This window comes from Sinohyriopsis cumingii, chromosome 10, assembly GCF_028554795.1.
Source record: "Sinohyriopsis cumingii isolate HCF-2022 chromosome 10, ASM2855479v2, whole genome shotgun sequence".
In the NCBI taxonomy this organism is placed as follows: domain Eukaryota; kingdom Metazoa; phylum Mollusca; class Bivalvia; order Unionida; family Unionidae; genus Sinohyriopsis; species Sinohyriopsis cumingii.
In genome coordinates, this window is record NC_142970.1 from 290,996 (window position 1) to 313,535 (window position 22,540).

Below are 22,540 nucleotides of genomic sequence, written 5' to 3' on the forward strand. Positions count from 1 at the left end.
AATCTCAAGTACTCAAAAAACTTGCATTACCAAAACAATCCAACAATGGGAATGGAAATGGGCTAGCACCGGGACAAGAATAGTAATGTCATGATGGCAGGTAATGTATTTCTGATTATTAAAATACTGAGCTATGACTTGGACAAGACCTAAAATATGCAATGCAAAACAGCTTCTAATCATAATATCAATGAATACCAAACTTTATATATCTTAAACAGCTGTCAAGGTAGAAAGCAGAAGGACAACTGTAAATGAGACCTAAATTATTGGCATGTGACCTTGACCTTGAAGGTGGTACAATTATACTGTATACACCACACCTTTTAGTGATGATATTTAGTTTTCAAATATGTGATCCCTTCATGTCAAATGGCTCTAAAATTATTGAGTGGAAAGGAAACTTAACTGATTAATTCAGCCTATAACATGACACTGACCATGAAGATATGATCCCTCAATGTATTACAAAATATTGACCTTGAAGACAAGATCCTCTCAATGCATTATAAAACACTAATCTTGAAGACCAGATATATCAATGTATTACAAAACACTGGTCTTAAAAACCAGATCCCTCAACATATTACAAAACATTGACCCTGAAGACAAGATCCCCTCAATGTATTACAAAACACTGACCTTGAAGATAAGATCCCCTCAATGTATTACAAAACACTGCACTGACCTTGAAGATAAGGTCCCCTCAAAGCATTACAAAATACCTGCTTTTGATGACATTCATGTATGCCAAGTTGCATCTTTAATCTCAAACAGTTCTAATGTTACAGAGTGAAAAAAGAAGTGTGATGGAAAACTTAAAATATTGAAGACAGGACTCCTAATGTGGTATTCAACAAGCCTTCTAGTAATGATGAATATACATGTATACCAAGTTTTATCTTGCCAGAATCATTTGAAAAAGGTCAACTGATATGTCTGTGAATCACTTTCTCACAAAAAGAGACGAAACTCATGTGCATTACAGTAACAGCCATATAACAAATAAGGAATCAATGGTCGTTATGTGGTTAGTATATATGGACAATAAAGATAATTTCAAAAACATCTTTCTTATTTGATACATGTATGTTTAGGTGTCACATATATTACAAGAATCCATTTGACATGTAGTGCCATATTTAGCATCCCCAAGTGTAGCCTAGCAATTAACAAACAGCAATAGTTTGATAACTGGACAAATGATAATTGATACTTTCAGAAAGGTGTCATTTATATTATACAGAGCCATCTGGTATGGAGCACTGTATTCCCATGCCCCAATCATTGCCCAGAAATTAACAGAAGTCTGATAATTGAGTGATAATTGTCTCTAAAAAAAATTAATTAAAGTTATTACTGAAATGAATAATGTAGGAAAATTCTAACAACAGTAAACAGACCTTCTATTTGTGAAACTTAAATTTGTTACTGAATAGAATGGCTGTGTCATTAGCACTTGCATATCAACATATGATGAGCACATTATACACGTCTGTAGAAAATCAATTCTCTCAGATGCAGGACTCATTTTAGCCTCTATTCCTCTTGCACTGTATGAATGCTTTAAAAATATATTACAAGTTTCATCTATAACTTAAACTTGGCAGACATTATGTCGTTATCTTCAAAACCGGGAAAAATAATGCACTTTCCCAGTGCAAAGAAAACCTCACTGAGAACAAGCCCGGGTTTGGGAGTGGGGTTCAATGCTAACAAAATCTATCAATGTACTTCCTGTAGATGCAAAAGACTGCTGTGGCCACAGGTATGAGTTTTGTTAGAAAAGATGGAAAATGTTTGAAAACACCCATGTAAAATAACAAATACAAATATAGATAAGGCGACAACTTTGTGTGGTTTGAAATCTGCTTCTTGCTGATTATGTGCTATATTTTTATTCATACAGTTGGCACATTCAGTTATGGATAAAATACATCAACATAAAAGGAGACATTCCAAATTTATTCAACATGTATAATTTATACAGAGATGCTGACTTGTCTAAATGGGGAAAGAGGAAACAGCCATTTTCCTAACAATTCAACAGGCATCCCTCTTTTTACCTAGGTGCTCCACTCTGTTAGAACTCTACTGAAATCAAAATCTTTAAAATATATCACCTCTAGTTGTATAATCATTAATCTGTTGATGAGTGTAATATACTCTTTATTTGTGTATTGTTACAGATATCCATAATCACATGTATTATTTTATAATATAGTCTTTATTTACCTCATTAAGTTAATGACACTTTTTAATTCATTCATTCTATGTCTGGCTTTTGCTATAAGAAGAGCACATGTATTTCCATTTACAAATCAAGGTTGAATTGCCAAGTTCAGGTCAACATTTTATTTTGGTCTAAATAAGCCATGAATGAGTTGGATGGATTAAGAAAAAATATTATGTGATCCTAGGAGAATATCTCTAGGCAGGTCAGACTGCCCTAGCTGATGGTAGGTTAAATTACAAAACAAAAAGTCAAGTGTTGATCGCATAAGTATTTTGCAATAAAGAATAATTAAAAATACCTGGAATTATATTCTTCTAGTGATTTTGAGTCATTTATTTGCTGCAGATATAGTGATTACATAAAGGAATTAGCTGCAGCATTCTCATTCTATGCTGTACCAGTCTTGTGAGTGTTATGAGAGGAATTTTGATTCATTTATTTACTGTTCACAGAAATTACAGACCTGAAACATTTATTCTATACAGACAGTACCTTACTGGATTACTGTGAAATTATTCAAGGATTTGGATATTTATTAATTTTGTTGGATTACTGTGAAACATTCAATGACATTTGTGACATTCCACTTTCATTGGATATATCTTGAACAAGTATAAACCTTTGGATATTAGAACGGTGATTCTCCTGTGGTGATTGCACATAAACACATTAGAACGTTTGAAGCATTTCCGGATTATTGTGAAATAGATAGTACATTTAGGAAATTCTAGGAATTCATACCATTCTGTAAATTATTTCTAATTCTATCACTTTGTTTGATTTTGTATTTTCAGGAAATAAATTTATATTTGGATTATAGAATGCATGCTTTTCTTGCTAAGTAGTTTAAGCCCCAAAGATGTAATAATATGAATATTGTTTTGTGCAAAGACCCTTGATTGCAGTCTTCGGTCTGAAGGGCATATACATAGTTAGCTAAGTCAGCTTGAATATTTTGGGAAAATGTTCTTTATGGTTGTTATGTACAATTTTCCAGAACCTCACAGGTATTATCTTTTAGATACTTATGTTCCAAAATAAGACTTTTTACTAACCTAAGCGTTGCCAAAGTTTCACTTTCTTGAATCAGTGCCTTACTAACTACCATGCCAAATATTTGATCTATTCATACTGTATTAGGCTTTTAAGTCAATCAATGCCATAGTCTGCTTGTTCAGAATGTGGTATTTTGATCAAATAAATATCTTTACTTCTCAGTTTCATCTACTTCATTCTTATTTATTCATTTAATTGTAACCCTGATAAGGATATGTGGTTTTGGAGCACAAGATCCCCCAAATCAAATCAATCAATCAATCAACAAGATCCCCCAAATCAAATCAATCAATCAACATGATCTCCCAAATCGAATCAATCAATCAATCAACATGATCCCCCAAATCAAATCAATCAATCAACATGATCCCCCAAATTGAATCAATCAATCAATCAATATGATCCCCAAATCAAATCAATCAATCAATCAACATGATCCCCCAAATTGAATCAATCAATCAACATGATCCCCCAAATCAAATCAATCAACATGATCCCCAAATCAATCAACATGATCCCCCAAATCGAATCAATCAATCAATCAACATGATCCCCAAATCGAATCAATCAACACGATCCCCAAATCAATCAATCAACATGATCCTCCAATCAATCAATCAACATGATCCCCCAAATCCAATCAATCAATCAATCAACATGATCCCCCAAATCCAATCAATCAATCATGATCCCCCAAATCGAATCAATCAACATGATCCCCAAATTAATCAATCAACATAATCCCCCAATCAATCAATTAATCAATCAACATAATCCCCCAAATTGAATCAATCAACATGATCCCCCAAATCAATCAATCAACATGATCCCCCAATCAATCAATGAACATGATCCCCCAAATCCAATCAATCAATCAACATGATCCCTCAATCCAATCAATCAATCAGCACGATCCCCCAAATCAAATCAATCAATCAACATGATCCCCCAAATCCAATCAATCAATCAATCAACATGATCCCCCAAATCCAATCAATCAATCAATCAACATGATCCCCCAAATCCAATCAATCAACATGATCCCCAAATCCAATCAATCAATCAATCAATCAACATGATCCCAATTACAATCAATCAATCAATCAACATGATCCCCCAAGAGCTAAAATTGTTTGAAAAAAGAAACGAAAATTGCATTTTACTTTTAAACTTTGTATTTTAATTAGGCTTAATATTCTGTCTTTTCTCTGTTTTAATTTTGAAGTACCACTGAAAAGAGGATATACTGGCATGCCAACTAAAAAATGTACCATTCTGCATATACACAGGACTCTTTATTTAAAACCATCTCTGAGCTAAAAGATCACTCACTGGTATCTCCAATAATACTTTCCAAGTTCCAATAATCTGCTGTACTTCATAACTGTAAAAATTATTGTCCTCACATCATCAGCTGAACAAAATTGTCATATGCTAAGAATCAGCCAAATTGAGTTTTCTAGGATGCCCATATTTTAAACACACATTTGTAAAACTTCCTTGATACAAGGTTCAAACTATGACATTATGCTGGTTCTAGGGCACAATGTACGAATCAAATTTGTCAAGCTGAAGAACTAAGATGTCTAAATAGCTGTCCACTGGAAAAACAGATGTCATGACAAATGCTATCATACATCTACTAGTGTGACTTGTGTCGATACATGCATTTTAAAGGTGAATGGTTAAATAAATAATTATGTATTGTGCTGATTACATTTCCATATGTGTGACTTTCATCTAATTTGCAGGAGTTCTAACAAACCACTGCTCTCCAAGTGTACGAGTTCATACAAATTTGATGCCCTGGCAGCATCTCTGTTTAAGTACTTTACCAATCAATTAATGACCATTTATGCACTACTAAGTTTCTCTGCTGATGTGCCAATACTTCCTGTCTGTCACACTGGGAATAAACTACATTAAGTTCTTCTTTGGTGGTTATTGTTTACCCTGGACTGCAACAAACAATAACCACCAATCAGAGTTCAATGTAGCATATTTCACCATGGGACATCAGCAGCGAAGCTTTCAAATTTGAGCAAAGTAGACAAGATACAAATCAGCAAAGAAACTTTTTGTGAAAGTGGTTATTAAACGAAGAGTAAAATACTAACATGTGGAGCACATTTGGAAAATCTCCTTTATGCTCAACATGCTGCTGGAATAAGATAATTAGCATGAAATTGGCAAATGGAGACAAGATTACAAACCACATCAATTTGTGTTCTATAAGGTGTGTGAATATTGTCAACAGTCTTTTTCATTTAACAAAAAAGAGTGCCTGTGCATGAAACAGCTCTCATATTTATTCTTAATTTAAAAAATAACAACACAAATGACTAATATTTATTTATGACTTCTGAATATTAAAATAACTTACATATGGTAAGTATCATTTTGCACTGATTCTTCACCTCTTGTATTGAATCAGGTGATGTTGTTGTTGTTGTTGTTGTGGGGTTTAACGCCATTTTTCAGCACACGATAGGCTATACATGGCGGCCAGTATTAATGGTGGAGGAAGAACCCGGGAAAACCCCGGAAAGAACCACCGACCCTCGAGAAGCTACTGGCAAGCTTTCTCACATACCCACATTGGCTGAATCTTAGACTCGAACCGCCGCAGACAGAGGTGCGATGGCAGTGATCCGTAACGAAGAGCGCTTTAGACCACTCGGCCACTCGGGGCCCCTGAATCAGGTGAAACTCATTATAACATGATTCATTATAACGTGATTCCACTTATAATGCAATGGCAGCATGGCTCCCATTTTTTTATTTAACTCATTCGACCCCAGCACTGTTTTCAGTATCTCTGCTGCTATGCCTCAGAAGCACAAAGCTGTGTCTAGCTGCTTGTGCCACACAGATTTTACCTGTTTGAAAACATCGTGCACATGCATTCACTCGTACCTTAATTTCTCTTCTTATATCCAATTAAAATCCATGAAATTTTCACAATTTATTTCAAAAAGATTTGTCGACACATTGATGTAATTTTTTCCCTATTTGTCGAAGCCTTTCACAACTTTTTTAAACAGTATTTACAAAATTATGTGCAACGTTTATCTGCAAGAACTCCATCATCATCGCTGTCAGCATCCTCATCTTCGGACGATTCAATCTCAGAAACTTCTATGTCTGAATCTAAATCTCACAAAATATCTAACTGCCAAACATATCTTTCCTCAGCTTGCTCAATATTTTCAAGATCAAACTCAAGAAACTCAACATTTTTGCTATCATCAAAAATCACTCTTCCGTCCGCCATCATTAACGATTTTTCATGAACAGAACATGTGTAGTTAAACCGCTCTAAAACTGTAGCCCTTGGCTTCTGAACAATTCAAATTTCCACAAATAAAATTTGTTGTTGTTGTTGTGGGGTTTAACGCCATTTTGCAGCACATGATAGGCTATACATGGCGGCCAGTATTAATGGTGGAGGAAGAACCAGAGAAAACCCCGGAAAGAACCACCGACCCACGAGAAGCTACTGGCAAGCTTTCTCACATACCCACATTGGCTGAATCTTAGACTTGAACCGCCACAGACAGAGGTGAGATGGCAGTGATCCATAACGAAGAAGCGCTTTAGACCACTCGGCCACTCGGGGCCCCCAAATGAAAGTAAAATCATTTCTGATTGGTTTCATAGTTGTTTAGTTCTTGGAATAAGCCATTTCTAACCAATCAGAGACATATCTAACATACATTTATCATGCCTGGAGATGGGATCGGCCATTGAATGCAGTAAACAATTCACGACTAGAGGCAGGATCGGCCAATGAATGCAGAAACCGGATCATGCCTTCAGACGGGATCGGGGCCGAATGAGTTAAGGTGCCATCTCTTTTTAACGTCATAAATACATGCTCTCGGAAAAGCCTATTATTCATATCCCTAGCAGAGTTTTAATCTCAGCAGTACATTTAATGTTGCCTTAACTTCACCGTGCACCATTTCCACCATAGTGGCATGTATACAATTCAAAACTTAAGTATATTTAACGTCTGATGAAACATGGCGAAAAAAACAAACAATATATGATCAAGAGGTTAGTTAAAACTGATGACACTGAAATTTCAATGCACATTTTCTATGGGGAAGTTTTTCAAAACATTTGTGAATGCTATCCCACTTACACTGCTATGTTTTTCTTCAGACCCAGAGAAGCACATTATAACAGGCTTTACCTGTATGTGTATTGGCATAGCAAAAGTACTGATGCATAGATATATCAATGAATCATTTCACCCCTAGTCCTGATCAATACTTTTACGTTCTTCACATAAAGACAAGGTTTTCCATCTGAGGTATAGGTCGACACATCCCCTTACCCTGGAGTGACCATCTCTAGTCCTCTAAGGTATGTGAGACAGCTTTCAAGATAACCAAACTTTAAAGCAGACTCCATACATTGGGGCAAGGCTTCGAATGCAGTAGAATGATCTGATTTGCACCATGGTTATAGTTTCTGAAAGGCTGAATTCAGCCTTTAATTATGAAAGATCTCTAAAATAAAGAATGGAGAAGTGTACTTGGATCTCCATCTCATGGCAAGGATAATAACACCAAGAAAATAGTCTTCCTCAAAAGAAAGGTTTGTGGCAACTGTCCTACCTTAATTGCAATGGGGTTATTTCTGACATACGGAATGAATAACCTACTTTATTCGGGATAAAAGTGTCTGTCTTGATATATCATCACTGAGATTGTGAACAAAAAGAGAAAACTTGAAGAACCAGTTACAGAATGCCCAGAAGCAAAGCATCTGCTGCTACCTACCCAATCAATTCTGCATCTTGAAAATTAATAAATTTTAAGAAAAGGTGGGTGATTACTTCCAAGAGTGTGGCCTTAAAGGGAAAATTGATCAAGGATTAGAAATTAACCTATGTCCAAGATTCACAAATTGTCCCAAATTCGTCAGTGCTTGGAACAACATTCTTCAAGAAGCTTCAAAGAAACTAACCAGGGAAAACATTCACAAAATATTAGATTGCAAGACCATTAATTGCAGTTTCTCCAGAAAAATGGATAAATCTAAAAGCTTTAGAAGAAAATTTACACACTTCAAAATATAAATCAAAACTAGAAGACATTACCACACATAATGTCATCTATTTACTCAGCTCATGTGGCAAACAATACGTAGACACTAAATGGGAATTGCAAGTGGGAATAACAGAACACTTGAGGTTTAGACAATGGGGAATCTTAATCCATAATCATTAAGATTCCCTATTGTCTCATCATTTTAATTTATTTGACCACAACAAAGATTGTGTTAAATATCAGATAACAGAAATTATTAAATCTGATCCAGAGCTCTCCAGTTGGTTTTTATGGGAACAATAGAGAACTTTATTGGATATACCAATTACATACTCTACAGCTGGTAGGGGGGATTAACATTTTGGTCTAAATGGGAGTTCTGACATTTTTTAATCTGACCTTTAGAAGATTGTCATGAACAGATAGGAATTATTACCAAACTCTTATAAGCAATGAATGACCATCTGTTCTTGACAATTACAGCAGGGGCTATGATGGGTGATACTGACCCATTTTGTTGCAAATTCCATCAATCTGATCATTAAAGTAATTAGATGACTTAGATGGATGAGGTTCCAAGCACAGCTTGGCCAATGATGGTGTTTAAGAAGGTGGAGGTAGAGAGCACTGTGTCTCATTCCCCAGTGAGATCATAATTCTGATACAGCCATGGTCATAGTATGTTGGGTCCCTCGGTTAAGAAATGGGTCATTCTATAAACAGGTTCCCAAGAATGTCTGGTGAAATTTGTGGTGGTAGAAGGTAAGCTGTGTATTGTCTATTGAAAGATCACAATAGATACTAGATCCAATGTTGTTCCTATGGTCATGACATTTATGTATCAACTAATGGGTATCCAAATGGAAAACTGGTGTGTGTGGCTTGTAGAACTGCTGAAAAAACTATTCCAGGGAAGGCATCTGCGAGAAAAAGCATCAGTAGATGCTTGGAACATGTAACTGATGATGTAAGCAGCCCAAAACATCAGTAACTCTGACTGTGGAAGAGACTGAAAGTAGATTCCTCCATAGTCAATGATCACATGATGTTGGAACTGTAGATTAGGCAGGTATTGTAGAAGAATGAGGACAGAACTCTTACAAGAGTGGGCAGAAAAAATCTTTAGTCCTGTCCTAAAAGGCTGAGTCTTCATGCATCACAGTTATATCTAATAATGATGAGGGAACTAAATGAAAGTTTTCATTGCTTTTGGAATAAGGTAGTGAAGCAATGTCTCTTGTGCTACCTGCAAAGTAGCTGGAGAAGAATGTTTAGGATTGCAGCACATTACAAGTCAGATTCCATTACTTCCAAGATATCACTATGTAGAGACTCCCTTTGTGTTGCAAAGATTTGAGGACAAGTGAAGAGACATCTCTTGGAAACTGAGGTACCAAGTTGGGCATCATGCACAGGAAATGTCTAGAGGTACTATGCAGGTTAGACTGATCCATGAGAGTGCCTACATAGACTGGGGGTTGTCTGTAGGAAGTGCCTAGCAGCATTATGTAGGTAAGGCTGATCCATGAGAGTGCCTACATAGACTAGGGGTTGTCCGTTTGAAGTGCCTAGCAGCATTATGTAGGTAAGGCTGATCCATGAGAGTGCCTACATAGACTGGGGGTTGTCTGTAGGAAGTGCCTAGCAGCATTCTGTATGTAAGGCTGATCCACGAAAGTGCATGTATAAACTGGATGTTGTCCACATGACTGCCTAGCAGCACAATGTGGGTTAGACTGCTGCATAAATGGGTTCATGAACTGGGTTCTGGGGTACAGATGCACTAAGCTGCAAGTTGTAGAACTGGACAAGTTCAGTTTTTTTTTGGTGCAATTTCTCAAAACATAACATTTTCATGGTTTTGACTCATTTTAGTATCAAGTTTGCATCAGGAATTGTAGTTCCTTAGTAAAAGAATCAGCAGTATTGTGGAGAAATGTACTATTCTGAGTATAATGAGGACAAGTATCCCTTGCAACTCATTTGCCTCAGACTTGATTGCTTGGAAAAAATGTTCTCAGCTCTGATATATAAGTTGTAAAAGTTTCACCAGGTAAACATGTTTCTAAATAAACTAAACAGCTCTAATATTAAAAGGTATTTGATTCATTGAAAGATACTTATTTTAGACATGGAAGAGGGGATAAATCCATAGATGTGTGCATGTTATAAGGTAACCTTACATTTACGTGTGTTACAAGCAACATCTGTAATAATGGACATGTACATAACACAACATAAAAAGAAGGAAATTCACATTATAATTGGTGCCTAACTAAAATAAAGTGCAATGAAATACAAAGCAGTGTTAAATAGAAATAATTCTATTAAATGGGACCTATGCTCGTACCTACATTAAATGAAAGGCAACATTATACTAAGAGTCTGTCCACTGAGGGACAACTGTTGAAGTGTCCTTACCTTCTCTGCCAAGTTCTCAAGTTTGTCAAGCTTTTCAGCTACATCTTGCAAGTTTTCTTTCAGCAGCACCTGTGTAAGCTGGTCCTTGAAACTGACCAGTGCACAAAGGACTCCATGAATATCCTTCTTAAGAGTGCCACTCATTTGTTCAGAGTGAACTGTCTGCATCTCATCCTCATGCCTGAAAAAAACCCAAAAGATCACAGTGAGTGCTCCATGTTTAACGGTACACTATGTAGGCACTAGGTCGGGCATGGTTGACTATGAGGATTACTGATCAACAGGTCTCAATGACCTGGACCTCCAGTCAATGTATGTAGTCTTTAATGTTTCCTCTTTGGGAGTGCTGGGAGCTAGTAGAGCTTATATTCCAACATTAATGTGATTGAGAAATATATCTAAGGAGAAATATGAGGAATGGTGGCTTAAAAACCATCCCATAAGCTCTTCTGATCCATGGCCAACAGACCTAAAATCCATCCCATAAGCCCTTCTGATCCATGGCTAACAGACCTAAAATCCATCCCATAAGCTCTTCTGATCCATGGCCAACAGACCTAACATCCATCCCATAAGCCCTTCTGATCCATGGCTAACAGACCTAAAATCCATCCCATAAGCCCTTCTGATCCATGGCTAACAGACCTAAAATCCATCTCATAAGCTCTTCTGATCCATGGCCAACAGACCTACAATCCATCCCATAAGCCCTTCTGATCCATGGCAAACAGACCTAAAATCCATCCCATAAGCTCTTCTGATCCATGGCCAACAGACCTAACATCCATCCCATAAGCCCTTCTGATCCATGGCCAACAGACCTAAAATCCATCCCATAAGCCCTTCTGATCCATGGCAAACAGACCTACAATCCATCCCATAAGCTCTTCTGATCCATGGCCAACAGACCTAAAATCCATCCCATAAGCCCTTCTGATCCATGGCCAACAGACCTAACATCCATCCCATAAGCCCTTCTGATCCATGGCAAACAGACCTAAAATCCATCCCATAAGCTCTTCTGATCCATGACCAACAGACCTAAAATCCATTCATATTTGTTTTTTTTATCATACATACAACCCATACAGGACTGTTGACCTTAAAAATTTGGCCCTAATTCACTGTACAAATCACAGTGTTCATGAGCTCAATAAGTCCAAAATGCAAGCAATAACCTTTGACTTGATGTTAAGGCAAATAAGGACTAGTTTTAAAAACTCATCACAAAAGTGCAGATATGTTGATGGTGAGATGTACACCATTTTCATTCAAATCTCTAAAATATTGCAAGGTTTGTTGTTTTTTTTTAAATCCTCATGTCATGTAAGTGCTATAATTTTCAAGATTGTGAAAGTACCCTGTTGGAGGTTAAGGAACTGCAACTTATTGTTATAATGTTGTATTGTACATGACTGTCCATTCAGTGGAAGTTATATAGAGACTTTCTGAGAGGCCATCAAGACAGCCATTATATAAGTTATATTAACATCACTTTAATACAGGATAAACTATATATTGCAAGAAAGAAGTTGTTTAATACAACAGGAGGCCCAAGCAGGCCTGACATGGCTCACATGGGAACTGACAAATATAAGCAAGTGAAAGCAAACTGATGTTGCTCACATGGTGAACTGATATCTATAAGCATGTGAAAGCAAACTGATATTGCTCATATGGGGAACCAACAAATGTAAACTTTTGAAAACAAATGATAATGCTCACATGGGGAACTGATGTATTTAAGCTTATGAAAACAAGCTTAAAGATGTATTGAAAGTGTAAAGTAGGAAAAAGGTTGGCATAACTTTCTAGTTTATTGCTTAAAAAATTGTTTAGCTGGTTGGGCCAGATAAGATATTTTTGTTATATATTCATTTCCACCATCACCCAATTCCTGAAAGTGAACCAAGGCTACATCACCCAAGTTTATTCTCTCGAGAAAAGACCGTGTCAGCTTTACTAAAAATGTGACATTAATGACAGAAATGCACCCTCTATATAATTGTTAAAATAATTTACATGTGATATAACCTACTAGAAACATGCAAAGGTAGCCATTACTGAATCATGCTTTCTAATATATGTCCAGTGGGCACTAAAAGATACAGGGAGAAATAGTAAATGTCTAATGAAATCGAATCTGGTCGCCACATTCAGAAAATCTGGAATTTGTTTGTTTTATTTAAAGTTCTTAATTTATAAACAGACAATTTCTTAGGACAAGATCCCTAAAACTGGAGGTTCTGGATAACTGAAGCAGTGACTAGATTTAGATAAGAAAGCATGTCTGATGAAAAGCATATTGAATTCTTGTTTATTTTTTTTATTACATGCTAAAAATACAAGATATGTATTTTTAAATTATTAGTTATCAATGGCATTTACTATATGAAATGAAATAATATAATGCATATACATGTTATAGCATTAATATAACTTCAAATATTTCAGACATTTTAATATGGTAACACCTTTTGAAGGTTGCTGATGGACACATCATGGATATAGGTTTTATAGCCAGGCGAGTTATACAAAAAAGTGCTTCTGTAGAAGTAGCTTTACAAGACATGCCAAATTTCTGGAGGTTAGATTATCAGATTGGCATAATTTCATTTTGGAACAACTACATATAAAGGAACTGTTTCAATAAAAACCACATGTCAATATAGCTATTCTATAATCCTTTACCTCGTATAAGCACTTTTGGCTGCCCCTACCTCATTCTCATGGAAGCACTATTGGATGCCTCCATCTGATTTGCATACACGTATGTTTCAAAGCCTGTGCACAATAGACATGAAAGCATGTTTTGATGCCTAGAATAAATATCATCCATTTTCAGCTGGTTTTCATAGTGTCAACTTCAAGTGATAACTCCCTATTAGAAACTATTGGCATTGTGGTAAATGACCACCATTATGTCACATCATGTGGTTGCTTTCTTGAGTTGGATGTTTAGCCTTATGACTATCAGGGCCTCAATAAGTCATTATAGGCTCCAATACTGATGATGGCATAACTGTGTTTTTTTTTTTTAATTACATCAAATCTGGATGATTCAGTGATACAGATGTACTGGTAGATTTAGAGGTTGAAAAAGTTCAGTTTCAGTTAGTCATAAAATGTTAATGTCTTGATGTTAATGTCTTTATGGTAAATGAATTATCTCAAAATTTGAAAGCATATAAAACCTTTCCTTGATAAATAATTACACAACTATAAAAATCAGATTTTACTCTTAAACCTGTCTCTAGGTAAAAAAATGTGTACAAAAAAGGGTAACATAATTAAAAGTTATTTTGAATCTAACATGTAATACACTGCTATACATTTTTCAGGCAGACGGATTCAGATAGAGTCACTTAGATAACAGGTACTATATTTATAGCACACTGCCTATATGGCATGGGCACCTGTATCCTGACAGCATACACAGTACCTGTAACAGATGCAGTAAGGGTTAATGAAAACTGGTGATAACAGGATGGCCATAATGCTGGAGGTCTGATCAGTACTATTTCTATTTAGGATAACTGAATATCAAAAGAAATCTTTTTAGTGGATACCCTATGTCACTAAGACTAACTATTCAAAATAAGTAGCTATTACAATATTTTCAAGATCGCCATCATAGCAGCCATACTGGGTGTCAGATCATTACCTTTTATATCTAGGATTAACTATACAATATGGAAAGCCCACAACTCTCTGGCATCTTTTCAGAAGAAGCTGACATGTGAACAGTTTTACAAAGTCCACTATGCTGGCCAAACTGTCAGACTGGCATCATTTTCATTTTTATTTAGTATCAACCAGTCATGATTAGAAGGTAATTTGGTTTTAAAAAAACATGTAGTTATAACTGTTTGTTTAGGAGAAGCAATAAATAGATTTGGTTAGTGATCTGATCAGTATGATCCTTATGTAATACCTAGAAGTGTTTTACTGAAAAACTACATGCCAATATGACCAGGTAGATTAATGATAAGATCTGAAATGCAGCAGAGTACTATTTTTATTTAGGACCATGTAGTCTTCACAAGAAATCTTTTCAAGATGGCCATGGTCTTAAACTAATTAGCAGAAAAATCAAAACGAACAAGTTTAGTAAATTCAACAAATAATTTATTTCCCTAAAACACAAAGTGAAAATTTAAAAAGAACTTAATGTATTGTAAATTAAATCCCAAATAATCCTAAAAGTTCAATCACAAGTCCAAAAGTATACACTGTTCCAAACGAATTCCACTGGTGTTCCAAAAGAATTCCAATCTTGAATGTACTGATATGCTTATAGTCTTGAATGTGCCAGTGTCTCAATAATCTTAATGTATGACAAGGAAATAACTCAAAATGTCTTTGAACAAGTCCTCAATAATAAAAAAATAGTGTTTTAGTTCTAAAGTTAATGAGCACTTTGGAATTCCAATGAATAAAATGTTCAATAAATGATTCCACTCCAATTATATCTAAACCCATCAGTAAATACTTCAACAGAATCAAATTAAAGGATGAATGACTAAATTTGTTATCAACACACTTATATAAAAACCTAAGACACAAGAAGATGACCATACCAAACAAATTTAATTATACATAAGATATTCAAGATAGATGTTAAGTGGTCATTTTTTATTAGACCTTTGGACGCGTGTGTGTTAAACAATTTGATCATAATCCAAGAACTAACTTCAGAGAAGTAATGATAACAAACTTGTGCTATGGAAAGATGGACCATTGGTAACGGCTGGATAACAGGCCATCCCTTAAGTTGTAATGGTTTATGAGTTGAAAATGTTGTTTGGGGGGGAGTTTAAAACTAGTTTTAATTATGCAATATTTACCTGCCACTGCTGCATAGACAACTTATTTTTGTGCTGAACACTCACCATCTGTTTGATGTGAATACATCCTCCCACTGAGTGAAGAAAGATCAGTATACAATTTTGCACATTTATTACATATAGATATTACCAGTCATCTTTTACACAGATGACGATTATGAAAGACATCAGAGTGGGGTGGGAGGAGGGCATTCACAATAGTGGCAGGTAAGTATTGCTTAACTAAAATTAGTTTTACCCCACACACAAAAAATACATTTTAATAGCAACAATTATCCTGCAGCTGATGCATAGGTGAATTTGTTAGCTGGGTGGGTAGGCTGATGCTCTTATCAGAAATTGAGTTGTACTCATCAAACAGGGAGAGGTCCATTTATAGAATGTTGATGTCTCTCTGAGCCACATGTTGTGCCATAACAATGGGCCCCACAGAGAACAAAAGCATGAGATGAATTCCAGTGGTCTACCTCCTTAATGGGAGGGAGTAATCTGCTGTTGCAGTGATTAACCTCCAAAACATGACAGAAACTGTTTGAGTGGGTAGAGATCAAGATGATTAATAATTTCCAGTGTTTCTTGGTGAACAGGAAGATTGGGAGTGGGAGGTAGACTAATCATTTAAGACCCTTTTGAATGCCCCTTTCTGCAAAAGGGTGTGGACCTTTTCCCTTAAATTCATCAGACTGGACTGAGAAAAAAAGAAAATGCTGGTCCTTGACTGTAGGTGTTGTTCCCAAAATTGAAGTTGATAACCCCCGTTATGATGGTCAGAACCCACCCATCATCTGTGATGCTTCACCAAGCCCCCAAGAACAGGCCTGGGTGAGCACCTACTAGGACATGGAGGAAAAAGAGGGGTTAATTTGCGAAGGGCTGTCCCTCCTTTCCTGTTGTAGTAAAGAAAAGAGTGTTAGCTTCCTTTTTTTCAGCAACCTGGGCACCATGGACCTGACAAGTGAGGAGGTGGTCTAGCAGGAGTTTGGGAATTAGACTGCGGTTGCATCTGCTTGAAAAGCTTTGCAGATGGCTCCTGAGGGCAATTTTTCTGATCTCTTTTCTTGCTCAATTGAGATGGACTGGGAGTGGAGATGAAAGATCAGTGCTGGTGATCCAACAAGTCTTGAAAAGCCATGCACAGAATGAGGCCCACAAAGAGGGTTTTGGCTTTTAGAGGAGCAGCTCTTAGGTCTTTAATGTGGTTAAGCAAGGTATATGATGAGTACAATTCAGCACATGGTGAATATGCAACAGAGCATATACCAATATGTCCTGCATTTGGATTAAAGAGGTCTCTCTCAGCATGCAAAAGGAAGTAGCTGAAAATATGTCAGCATGCAGCTATGGTTAAAAGTAACCAGGATTTCTGCACCATGACATGAATTGTTTTGATGGAAAGGCATGCCTAGGCTCCTGTTTGTACCCCTTTTTGCCAACCCAGTGTCCTAGTACAAAAGAAGGAGGTTTGATAGTCCCTTTTGTACCCATTTTTGCCACATCAGTGTCCAAGTCCAAAGGAGGAGATTTGATATTCTCTTTAGGGGAATATATCCGGTAGTTGGAAGAAGAAATATGGGATCTTGAGGGAGGAACAGACCACCATCTACTTTGTCAAGCCATATTTTGGTCTTGTGAAAACCTCTATGATATTTCTTCAATCATGGATGAATGTAGGGGAAGTAAGAGGTCTGGTTGAGTTGGTACATTGGAGATTTTTTCCATAATGGAAAGGATTTTTTTGGACTGTGTGTCTGATGGTTTGGAGCACAAGTCCTGAGGTAACAGACAGCAAACCTTGTTTACTTATCAAAGGACCAAACCTCTTCTTCTTCATCCATCTGAGATGAAGGGGTCAGCTTGAGAGAAGGTGTCATTGCTACAGCTTCTGTCTTGAACTCATTGGTGTCAATGAGGATAGAGACTGCATCGTCATTATCATAATCAAGGATGCTCTGAGTTGGAGAGTGGCTGAGCATCACTATGTCCCTTGATGGAGGAGGCATAGCAGCACTCTGCACCACAACATCACTTCAAATGTGACGGCAAGGTCCACTAGCCCATGGGGGCATAATGGACCATGGGAAGTGGGGGTGGAAGGCCTCACATCCAATAAGAGTTCATAGGTATACCATAATGACTGTAAGTCTTAGGACACTATATGTCTTTGGACACCCTAAACTATTTTCAAAAGTAATTTTTTGCATGACCTGTAAGTGCTGAAACACAAAATTATTGCAATTTTTCATGTACTATAAGTCTTGGGACATCTACAAAATATTTTTCTACTAATCTATCAATGTATTTTCTCAAGCACAACAACATTTTTTTAAAAGGTGACCATGGTTATTAAGGGACTATCAGCATGAATTATTACCTAGGAATGTTATAACGTGATATAATTTGTTTAAAAAGTCAATAAATACATTTAACTTTCCTGTTTTCTTATTATTTCTACCCAATTCAAATCTGTATAATTTGAACGATGACAAAAGTTGAGCATTAGCAGGTTGCTGAAAGCACTTACAACAGTGACCTATCCTTTTTGTCTTCAGTTTATTAATGTTTGTTTAGAATATTGTATCAATGCACCAGTAATTAAGTTTTATTCTGCCTTGAAAATTAAACAGCTGTGCTCCCAGTATGACAAGAATGAACAATAATAGCATTTGATTTAATGCTCTCATTTAGTTTGCATGTTTACATCATGGTATACAATGAAGATTTTGACTTGCACTAAATGATGTACATCCCTTGAAATCAAATTATTCCTATTATTGTGATAAGCTTAAATAATAACTCCAAAATACAATAAAAAATTTTCAGAAATAATGCTTTGAAAATAATTGTAATACCTTAAACACTCATAGTTTGCTTTGATGTACGTGAACATAAATAAGTACCAGTTTATTTGGAATGGATAATCATGCTACTCAACTGAGCAAGTGTTCATACTTTAATTGACTGACAATGACAGTCAGTGGTTAGTCAGTCCAATATAATTGGGGAGGGGGCAAAATAATTTAGCACCACTATTATGCATGACATCTCATCCTGCTCAACCCAATTTACATTTTACAACAGTTAATTCTTGTGGATTAATGTTGTAGAACAAACAATAACCAGCATTGCTGCCAGAAAAAAATGCCCCTTTTCCCACACCTGTTTCATGGTTCAAACAATTACTTGGTCTGTCAGAAAACAAAAGACAAACCTGCCAATTATAAACAAAAGGAAATGCCAAAACAACCAGGTATCCAAAATCAAAGGTGGAATGAATACTGTGTTGAAAGCTACGAACTTGTGTTAAGTCTAAAAGTGTCAGGCCACTGAAAATGTTGTAATTTTTCAATGCATATAACTTTTGGGATACAATTTTTTAAATATTTTTTGTGTCCCAAGTCAGCATGGTAATTAGAAAGAGAACACCTATACCACCAATGTCCTTAAACCATGTCCTGTGTATGGATTGCAAATCCTGCACAGGATGGGATGGTAGAGGTGGGGGAAGGGAGAAGCTTGGCCCTTGCTCTGTCACCATACCATAAGGCTGATGAGTGATAGAGAAGGCCCCATCTTCTACTGATTTATCACTGTGTGCATCATGGGTGACGTGTTTTGCCTCCATGACAGAAGAGGGCCTAGTGTTTAGAGCATCTGCCTCGGAAGCAGAAGATTGTGGGTTCGAAACCCCGGCCAAGTCATACCAAAGACTTACAAAAATGGTACTAACAGCTGCCTCGCTAGGCGCTCAGCATTATGAGGTTAGTGTTAGGACTGGTTGGCCTGGTGTCAGGATAATGTGAGTGGGTGGGACATCATGCTACATGTCTGCAGCATGATGCCCCAGTGCTAGACATCACTTTAAACTGCCACACTGCAGACATTGTAGCAATATGACTGAAAAATTGTTAAAGATACATTACAAATCCTAATCACACACATAGGAGAGGGTTACATGTTGCCAGCAGCATGATATGTACTGCAGTAATCTACCTCCCTGATGGGAGGGAGCAACCGCTGATGTGGTGCTTAACCACCCTAATGGAAGGGTGCAACCTACTATCACAGTGCTCTACCTTGCTAATGGGAGGACACAAACCACTATCATAGTTCCCTACCTTTCTAATGGGAAGGTGCAACCTGCTATTGAGTTACTATGCTTCTCTAACAGGAGGGCGCAGCCTGCTGTCACAGTGCTCTACATCCCCAAAGGGAGAGAGCAACCAGTCCCTGAATCATGCATGCTGTTAGAGATGTGAGAAGTATTCACCATCTCCCTAAAGGGAGAAGTCGATCGACTTCTCAAATGTCCACACTCTCCTTCTGGAAGGGCTTCAATGGCTGTCAAAAATGTTTGTCCCAATATGTGAGACCTAAAGAGATTCCAGAAAATTCTGAAGAAAAAGGGGAGGGAATGTTCTTTGGCTTTGATATAAACATCTGGAAACAGCAAGATTCAAGGAGCTGGAAGACAATAAATCGCAAAAAGTGCAATGCTTTTTCCATGTGCACTTTGAGCAATTATGCTGTGAGTATCCCAAGGGCCTATTTTTGTGAACACACTGCTCCACATACTGTTCTGACATTATCCTGTAATAAAGCAGTAATGAATGTCACCTGAAATCACTTGTTGTTGCTTGAAAATCACCTGGTTGTATTCAGTGTCATACCACATACACCTCTGTGTATGCACTAAGAACAGTGCATGATGTTGCAGAAAAACTAACCTGGATGTATGCAGTGTCCTGCCAAGTACACACCTGTGCTCTATGCATGAAGTAAAAAACTGAGTTGACCTTGTGAAAATTACTTGTAGCTTTTCTCATTGAAAAATAAGATAATTCAGCTGTGAACTTTATTTGTTAGAGCCACATTCAAATACATATGGGGCGCTCACCAGTTAATATGTACTTTTGAAAGAGTGACGTATGTCAGGTGAAGTAGTTCGCATTTAAAACATGCACAATGGAGAGAATGTTGGCATACCTCTATGCTACATTAATATAATGTGGATGATATTTCTTTGGATATTGTACTTTTGGAAATTTTACATGATTTAAGCACACTGGTAACTAAAATGACTGCTCCCTTGTGTTAAAAAATCAGCCTGAATTAGTCTAAAGTACACTATACATAGCAGCTATTAAAATAGGGAAAATGAATTTTGCCAGACTAGACAATACCAGCTTCTGAAAGTGCAATGAATGAATTACCAAATATATAAAATGTAAAAAAAGTTATCAGCTCTTTTTTACACAATTTACCTCTGAAGTTCAGGAAGTGAAAATGACCAAGTAGAGCTAGCACTTTTTTGAAAGGTGCACATCTGAAGTAAGGCCAAGCTGTATACTCTATAACCCATAGTACACCCATCAATCATACACCAAATTAAAAGGAATTAAAGGTTCTTTGAATTATACCTAAGATATACAAGGTCTTTTTTTAAATAGCCTGTATAACCTGTGAGGAAAGCCAGGGAAATTATTTTTCTTTAAAATCCTAACCCTATGCAAAATACGAAACTGTAGAGCACCACCTTAAAGCAAATATAAAAATGTTCGCAATTATTTTTTTTATTTTCATATAATTATGTATGATGTTCTGAATAAAATGGTACATTCATATTGATGTTAAGCATGAAAATAAGCTAATTATGCTCATTTTGCTCTTGCTTACATAATTTGGCATGAGGCATGTTTGTGTGAGTAGTGACCTTAATTATGGGGAAATAAGAAGTCTTAGAATATAGGAATAGAGTCAACTTAATATAAAACTGTAGAGCACCACCTATGCAATCTCAACATGTAGCATGGGCAAACATATAAAGTATACAGTGTGACAGTGAAATTGAAGATAGAGGAAATGATGCACAAATATTAAAGTTTCCAGTTCTTTAAGAAGGGCCTATTGTTATTTTCCTTAGAAGACAAAGACTTACCCATACCAAAGTGTTTTTTATATATGTAAGGAATGTGTGTCCACCTAAAAGATGGAACATGAGGCAGCCCCAGAAGCCCCTATAAGGAATTAAGTTCTAAAGGGGAAAAGGATACAATACCATTTCTTATTGAAAACAGAACAGACAGCTGACACCGAGACTAATAAATGCAGTAGGAGACTGCTTATTTGCAGTAAGTTGCATTTGGCATAATTTTTCTGTGAGAGTTTGGCCAACATCTACACAGTATGGCGTTTGTGAAAAATATGACAGTTAATATCTACCTTCTGCACATGACCATGCAACATACAGCAGTGTGTAAAAGGTCATACTGACTTTTTACCACTCTGTGGGAGGATGTATTCACAATGAATGGATGGTGCGTTTAAGGCACAAAAAAGGTTAGCTATTCCGTAGTAGCAGGATAAGTAATTGCAGAAATTAAAAATGGAAACAAAGTGATTTTTCAATATGCACATCTTTAAATGACAACCCTAATATTTACCACGCTTCATAACAATCCATCAAAAACTAAAGTGCAATAGCTCTCACACCTCATTTTCTGTCTCAGTACATCCCTCTTCATCTTGTCCAGTTCTGAAGTCAAGTTCTTCTTTGCAATCAGCTTTTGATAATTGCTTGTTTCATTCTGTCAACAAATAAAACATGTCACTTTTTGCTTGCAATGATCTTAAAATGCACAAATATTAAAATTTCCAGTTCTTTAGCCTCCCTCTACAATAAGATGTGAACATACCTCTTTCTACAACAGGATATGCATATACCACTCTCTATAACAGGATATGCATATACCTTCCTCTACAATAAGATGTGCACATACCTCCTTCTACAACAGGATATGAATATACCTCCCTCTACAATAGGATATGCACATACAACCATCTACAATAGGATATGCACGTACCTCCCTCTACAATAGCATATGCACATACCTCCCTCTACAATAGGATATGCACATACCTCC

The 22,540-nt window shown here is 36.6% G+C and overlaps 1 protein-coding gene across 3 annotated transcripts in view; it reads right to left on the minus strand.

Moving 5' to 3' along the window:
* LOC149789476 (uncharacterized) overlaps positions 1-22,540 on the minus strand; it is a 287,180-nt gene that overhangs the window by 156,865 nt on the left and 107,775 nt on the right. For all 3 annotated transcript variants that reach the window (XM_089971479.1, XM_089971480.1, XM_089971478.1), the window contains exons 15-16: positions 22,110-22,204; positions 10,774-10,954 (exon numbers count right to left, since the gene is read on the minus strand). In XM_089971479.1, the coding sequence (XP_089827605.1) occupies positions 10,774-10,954; positions 22,110-22,204 (276 nt within the window). The remainder of the gene's footprint in view (positions 1-10,773; positions 10,955-22,109; positions 22,205-22,540) is intronic.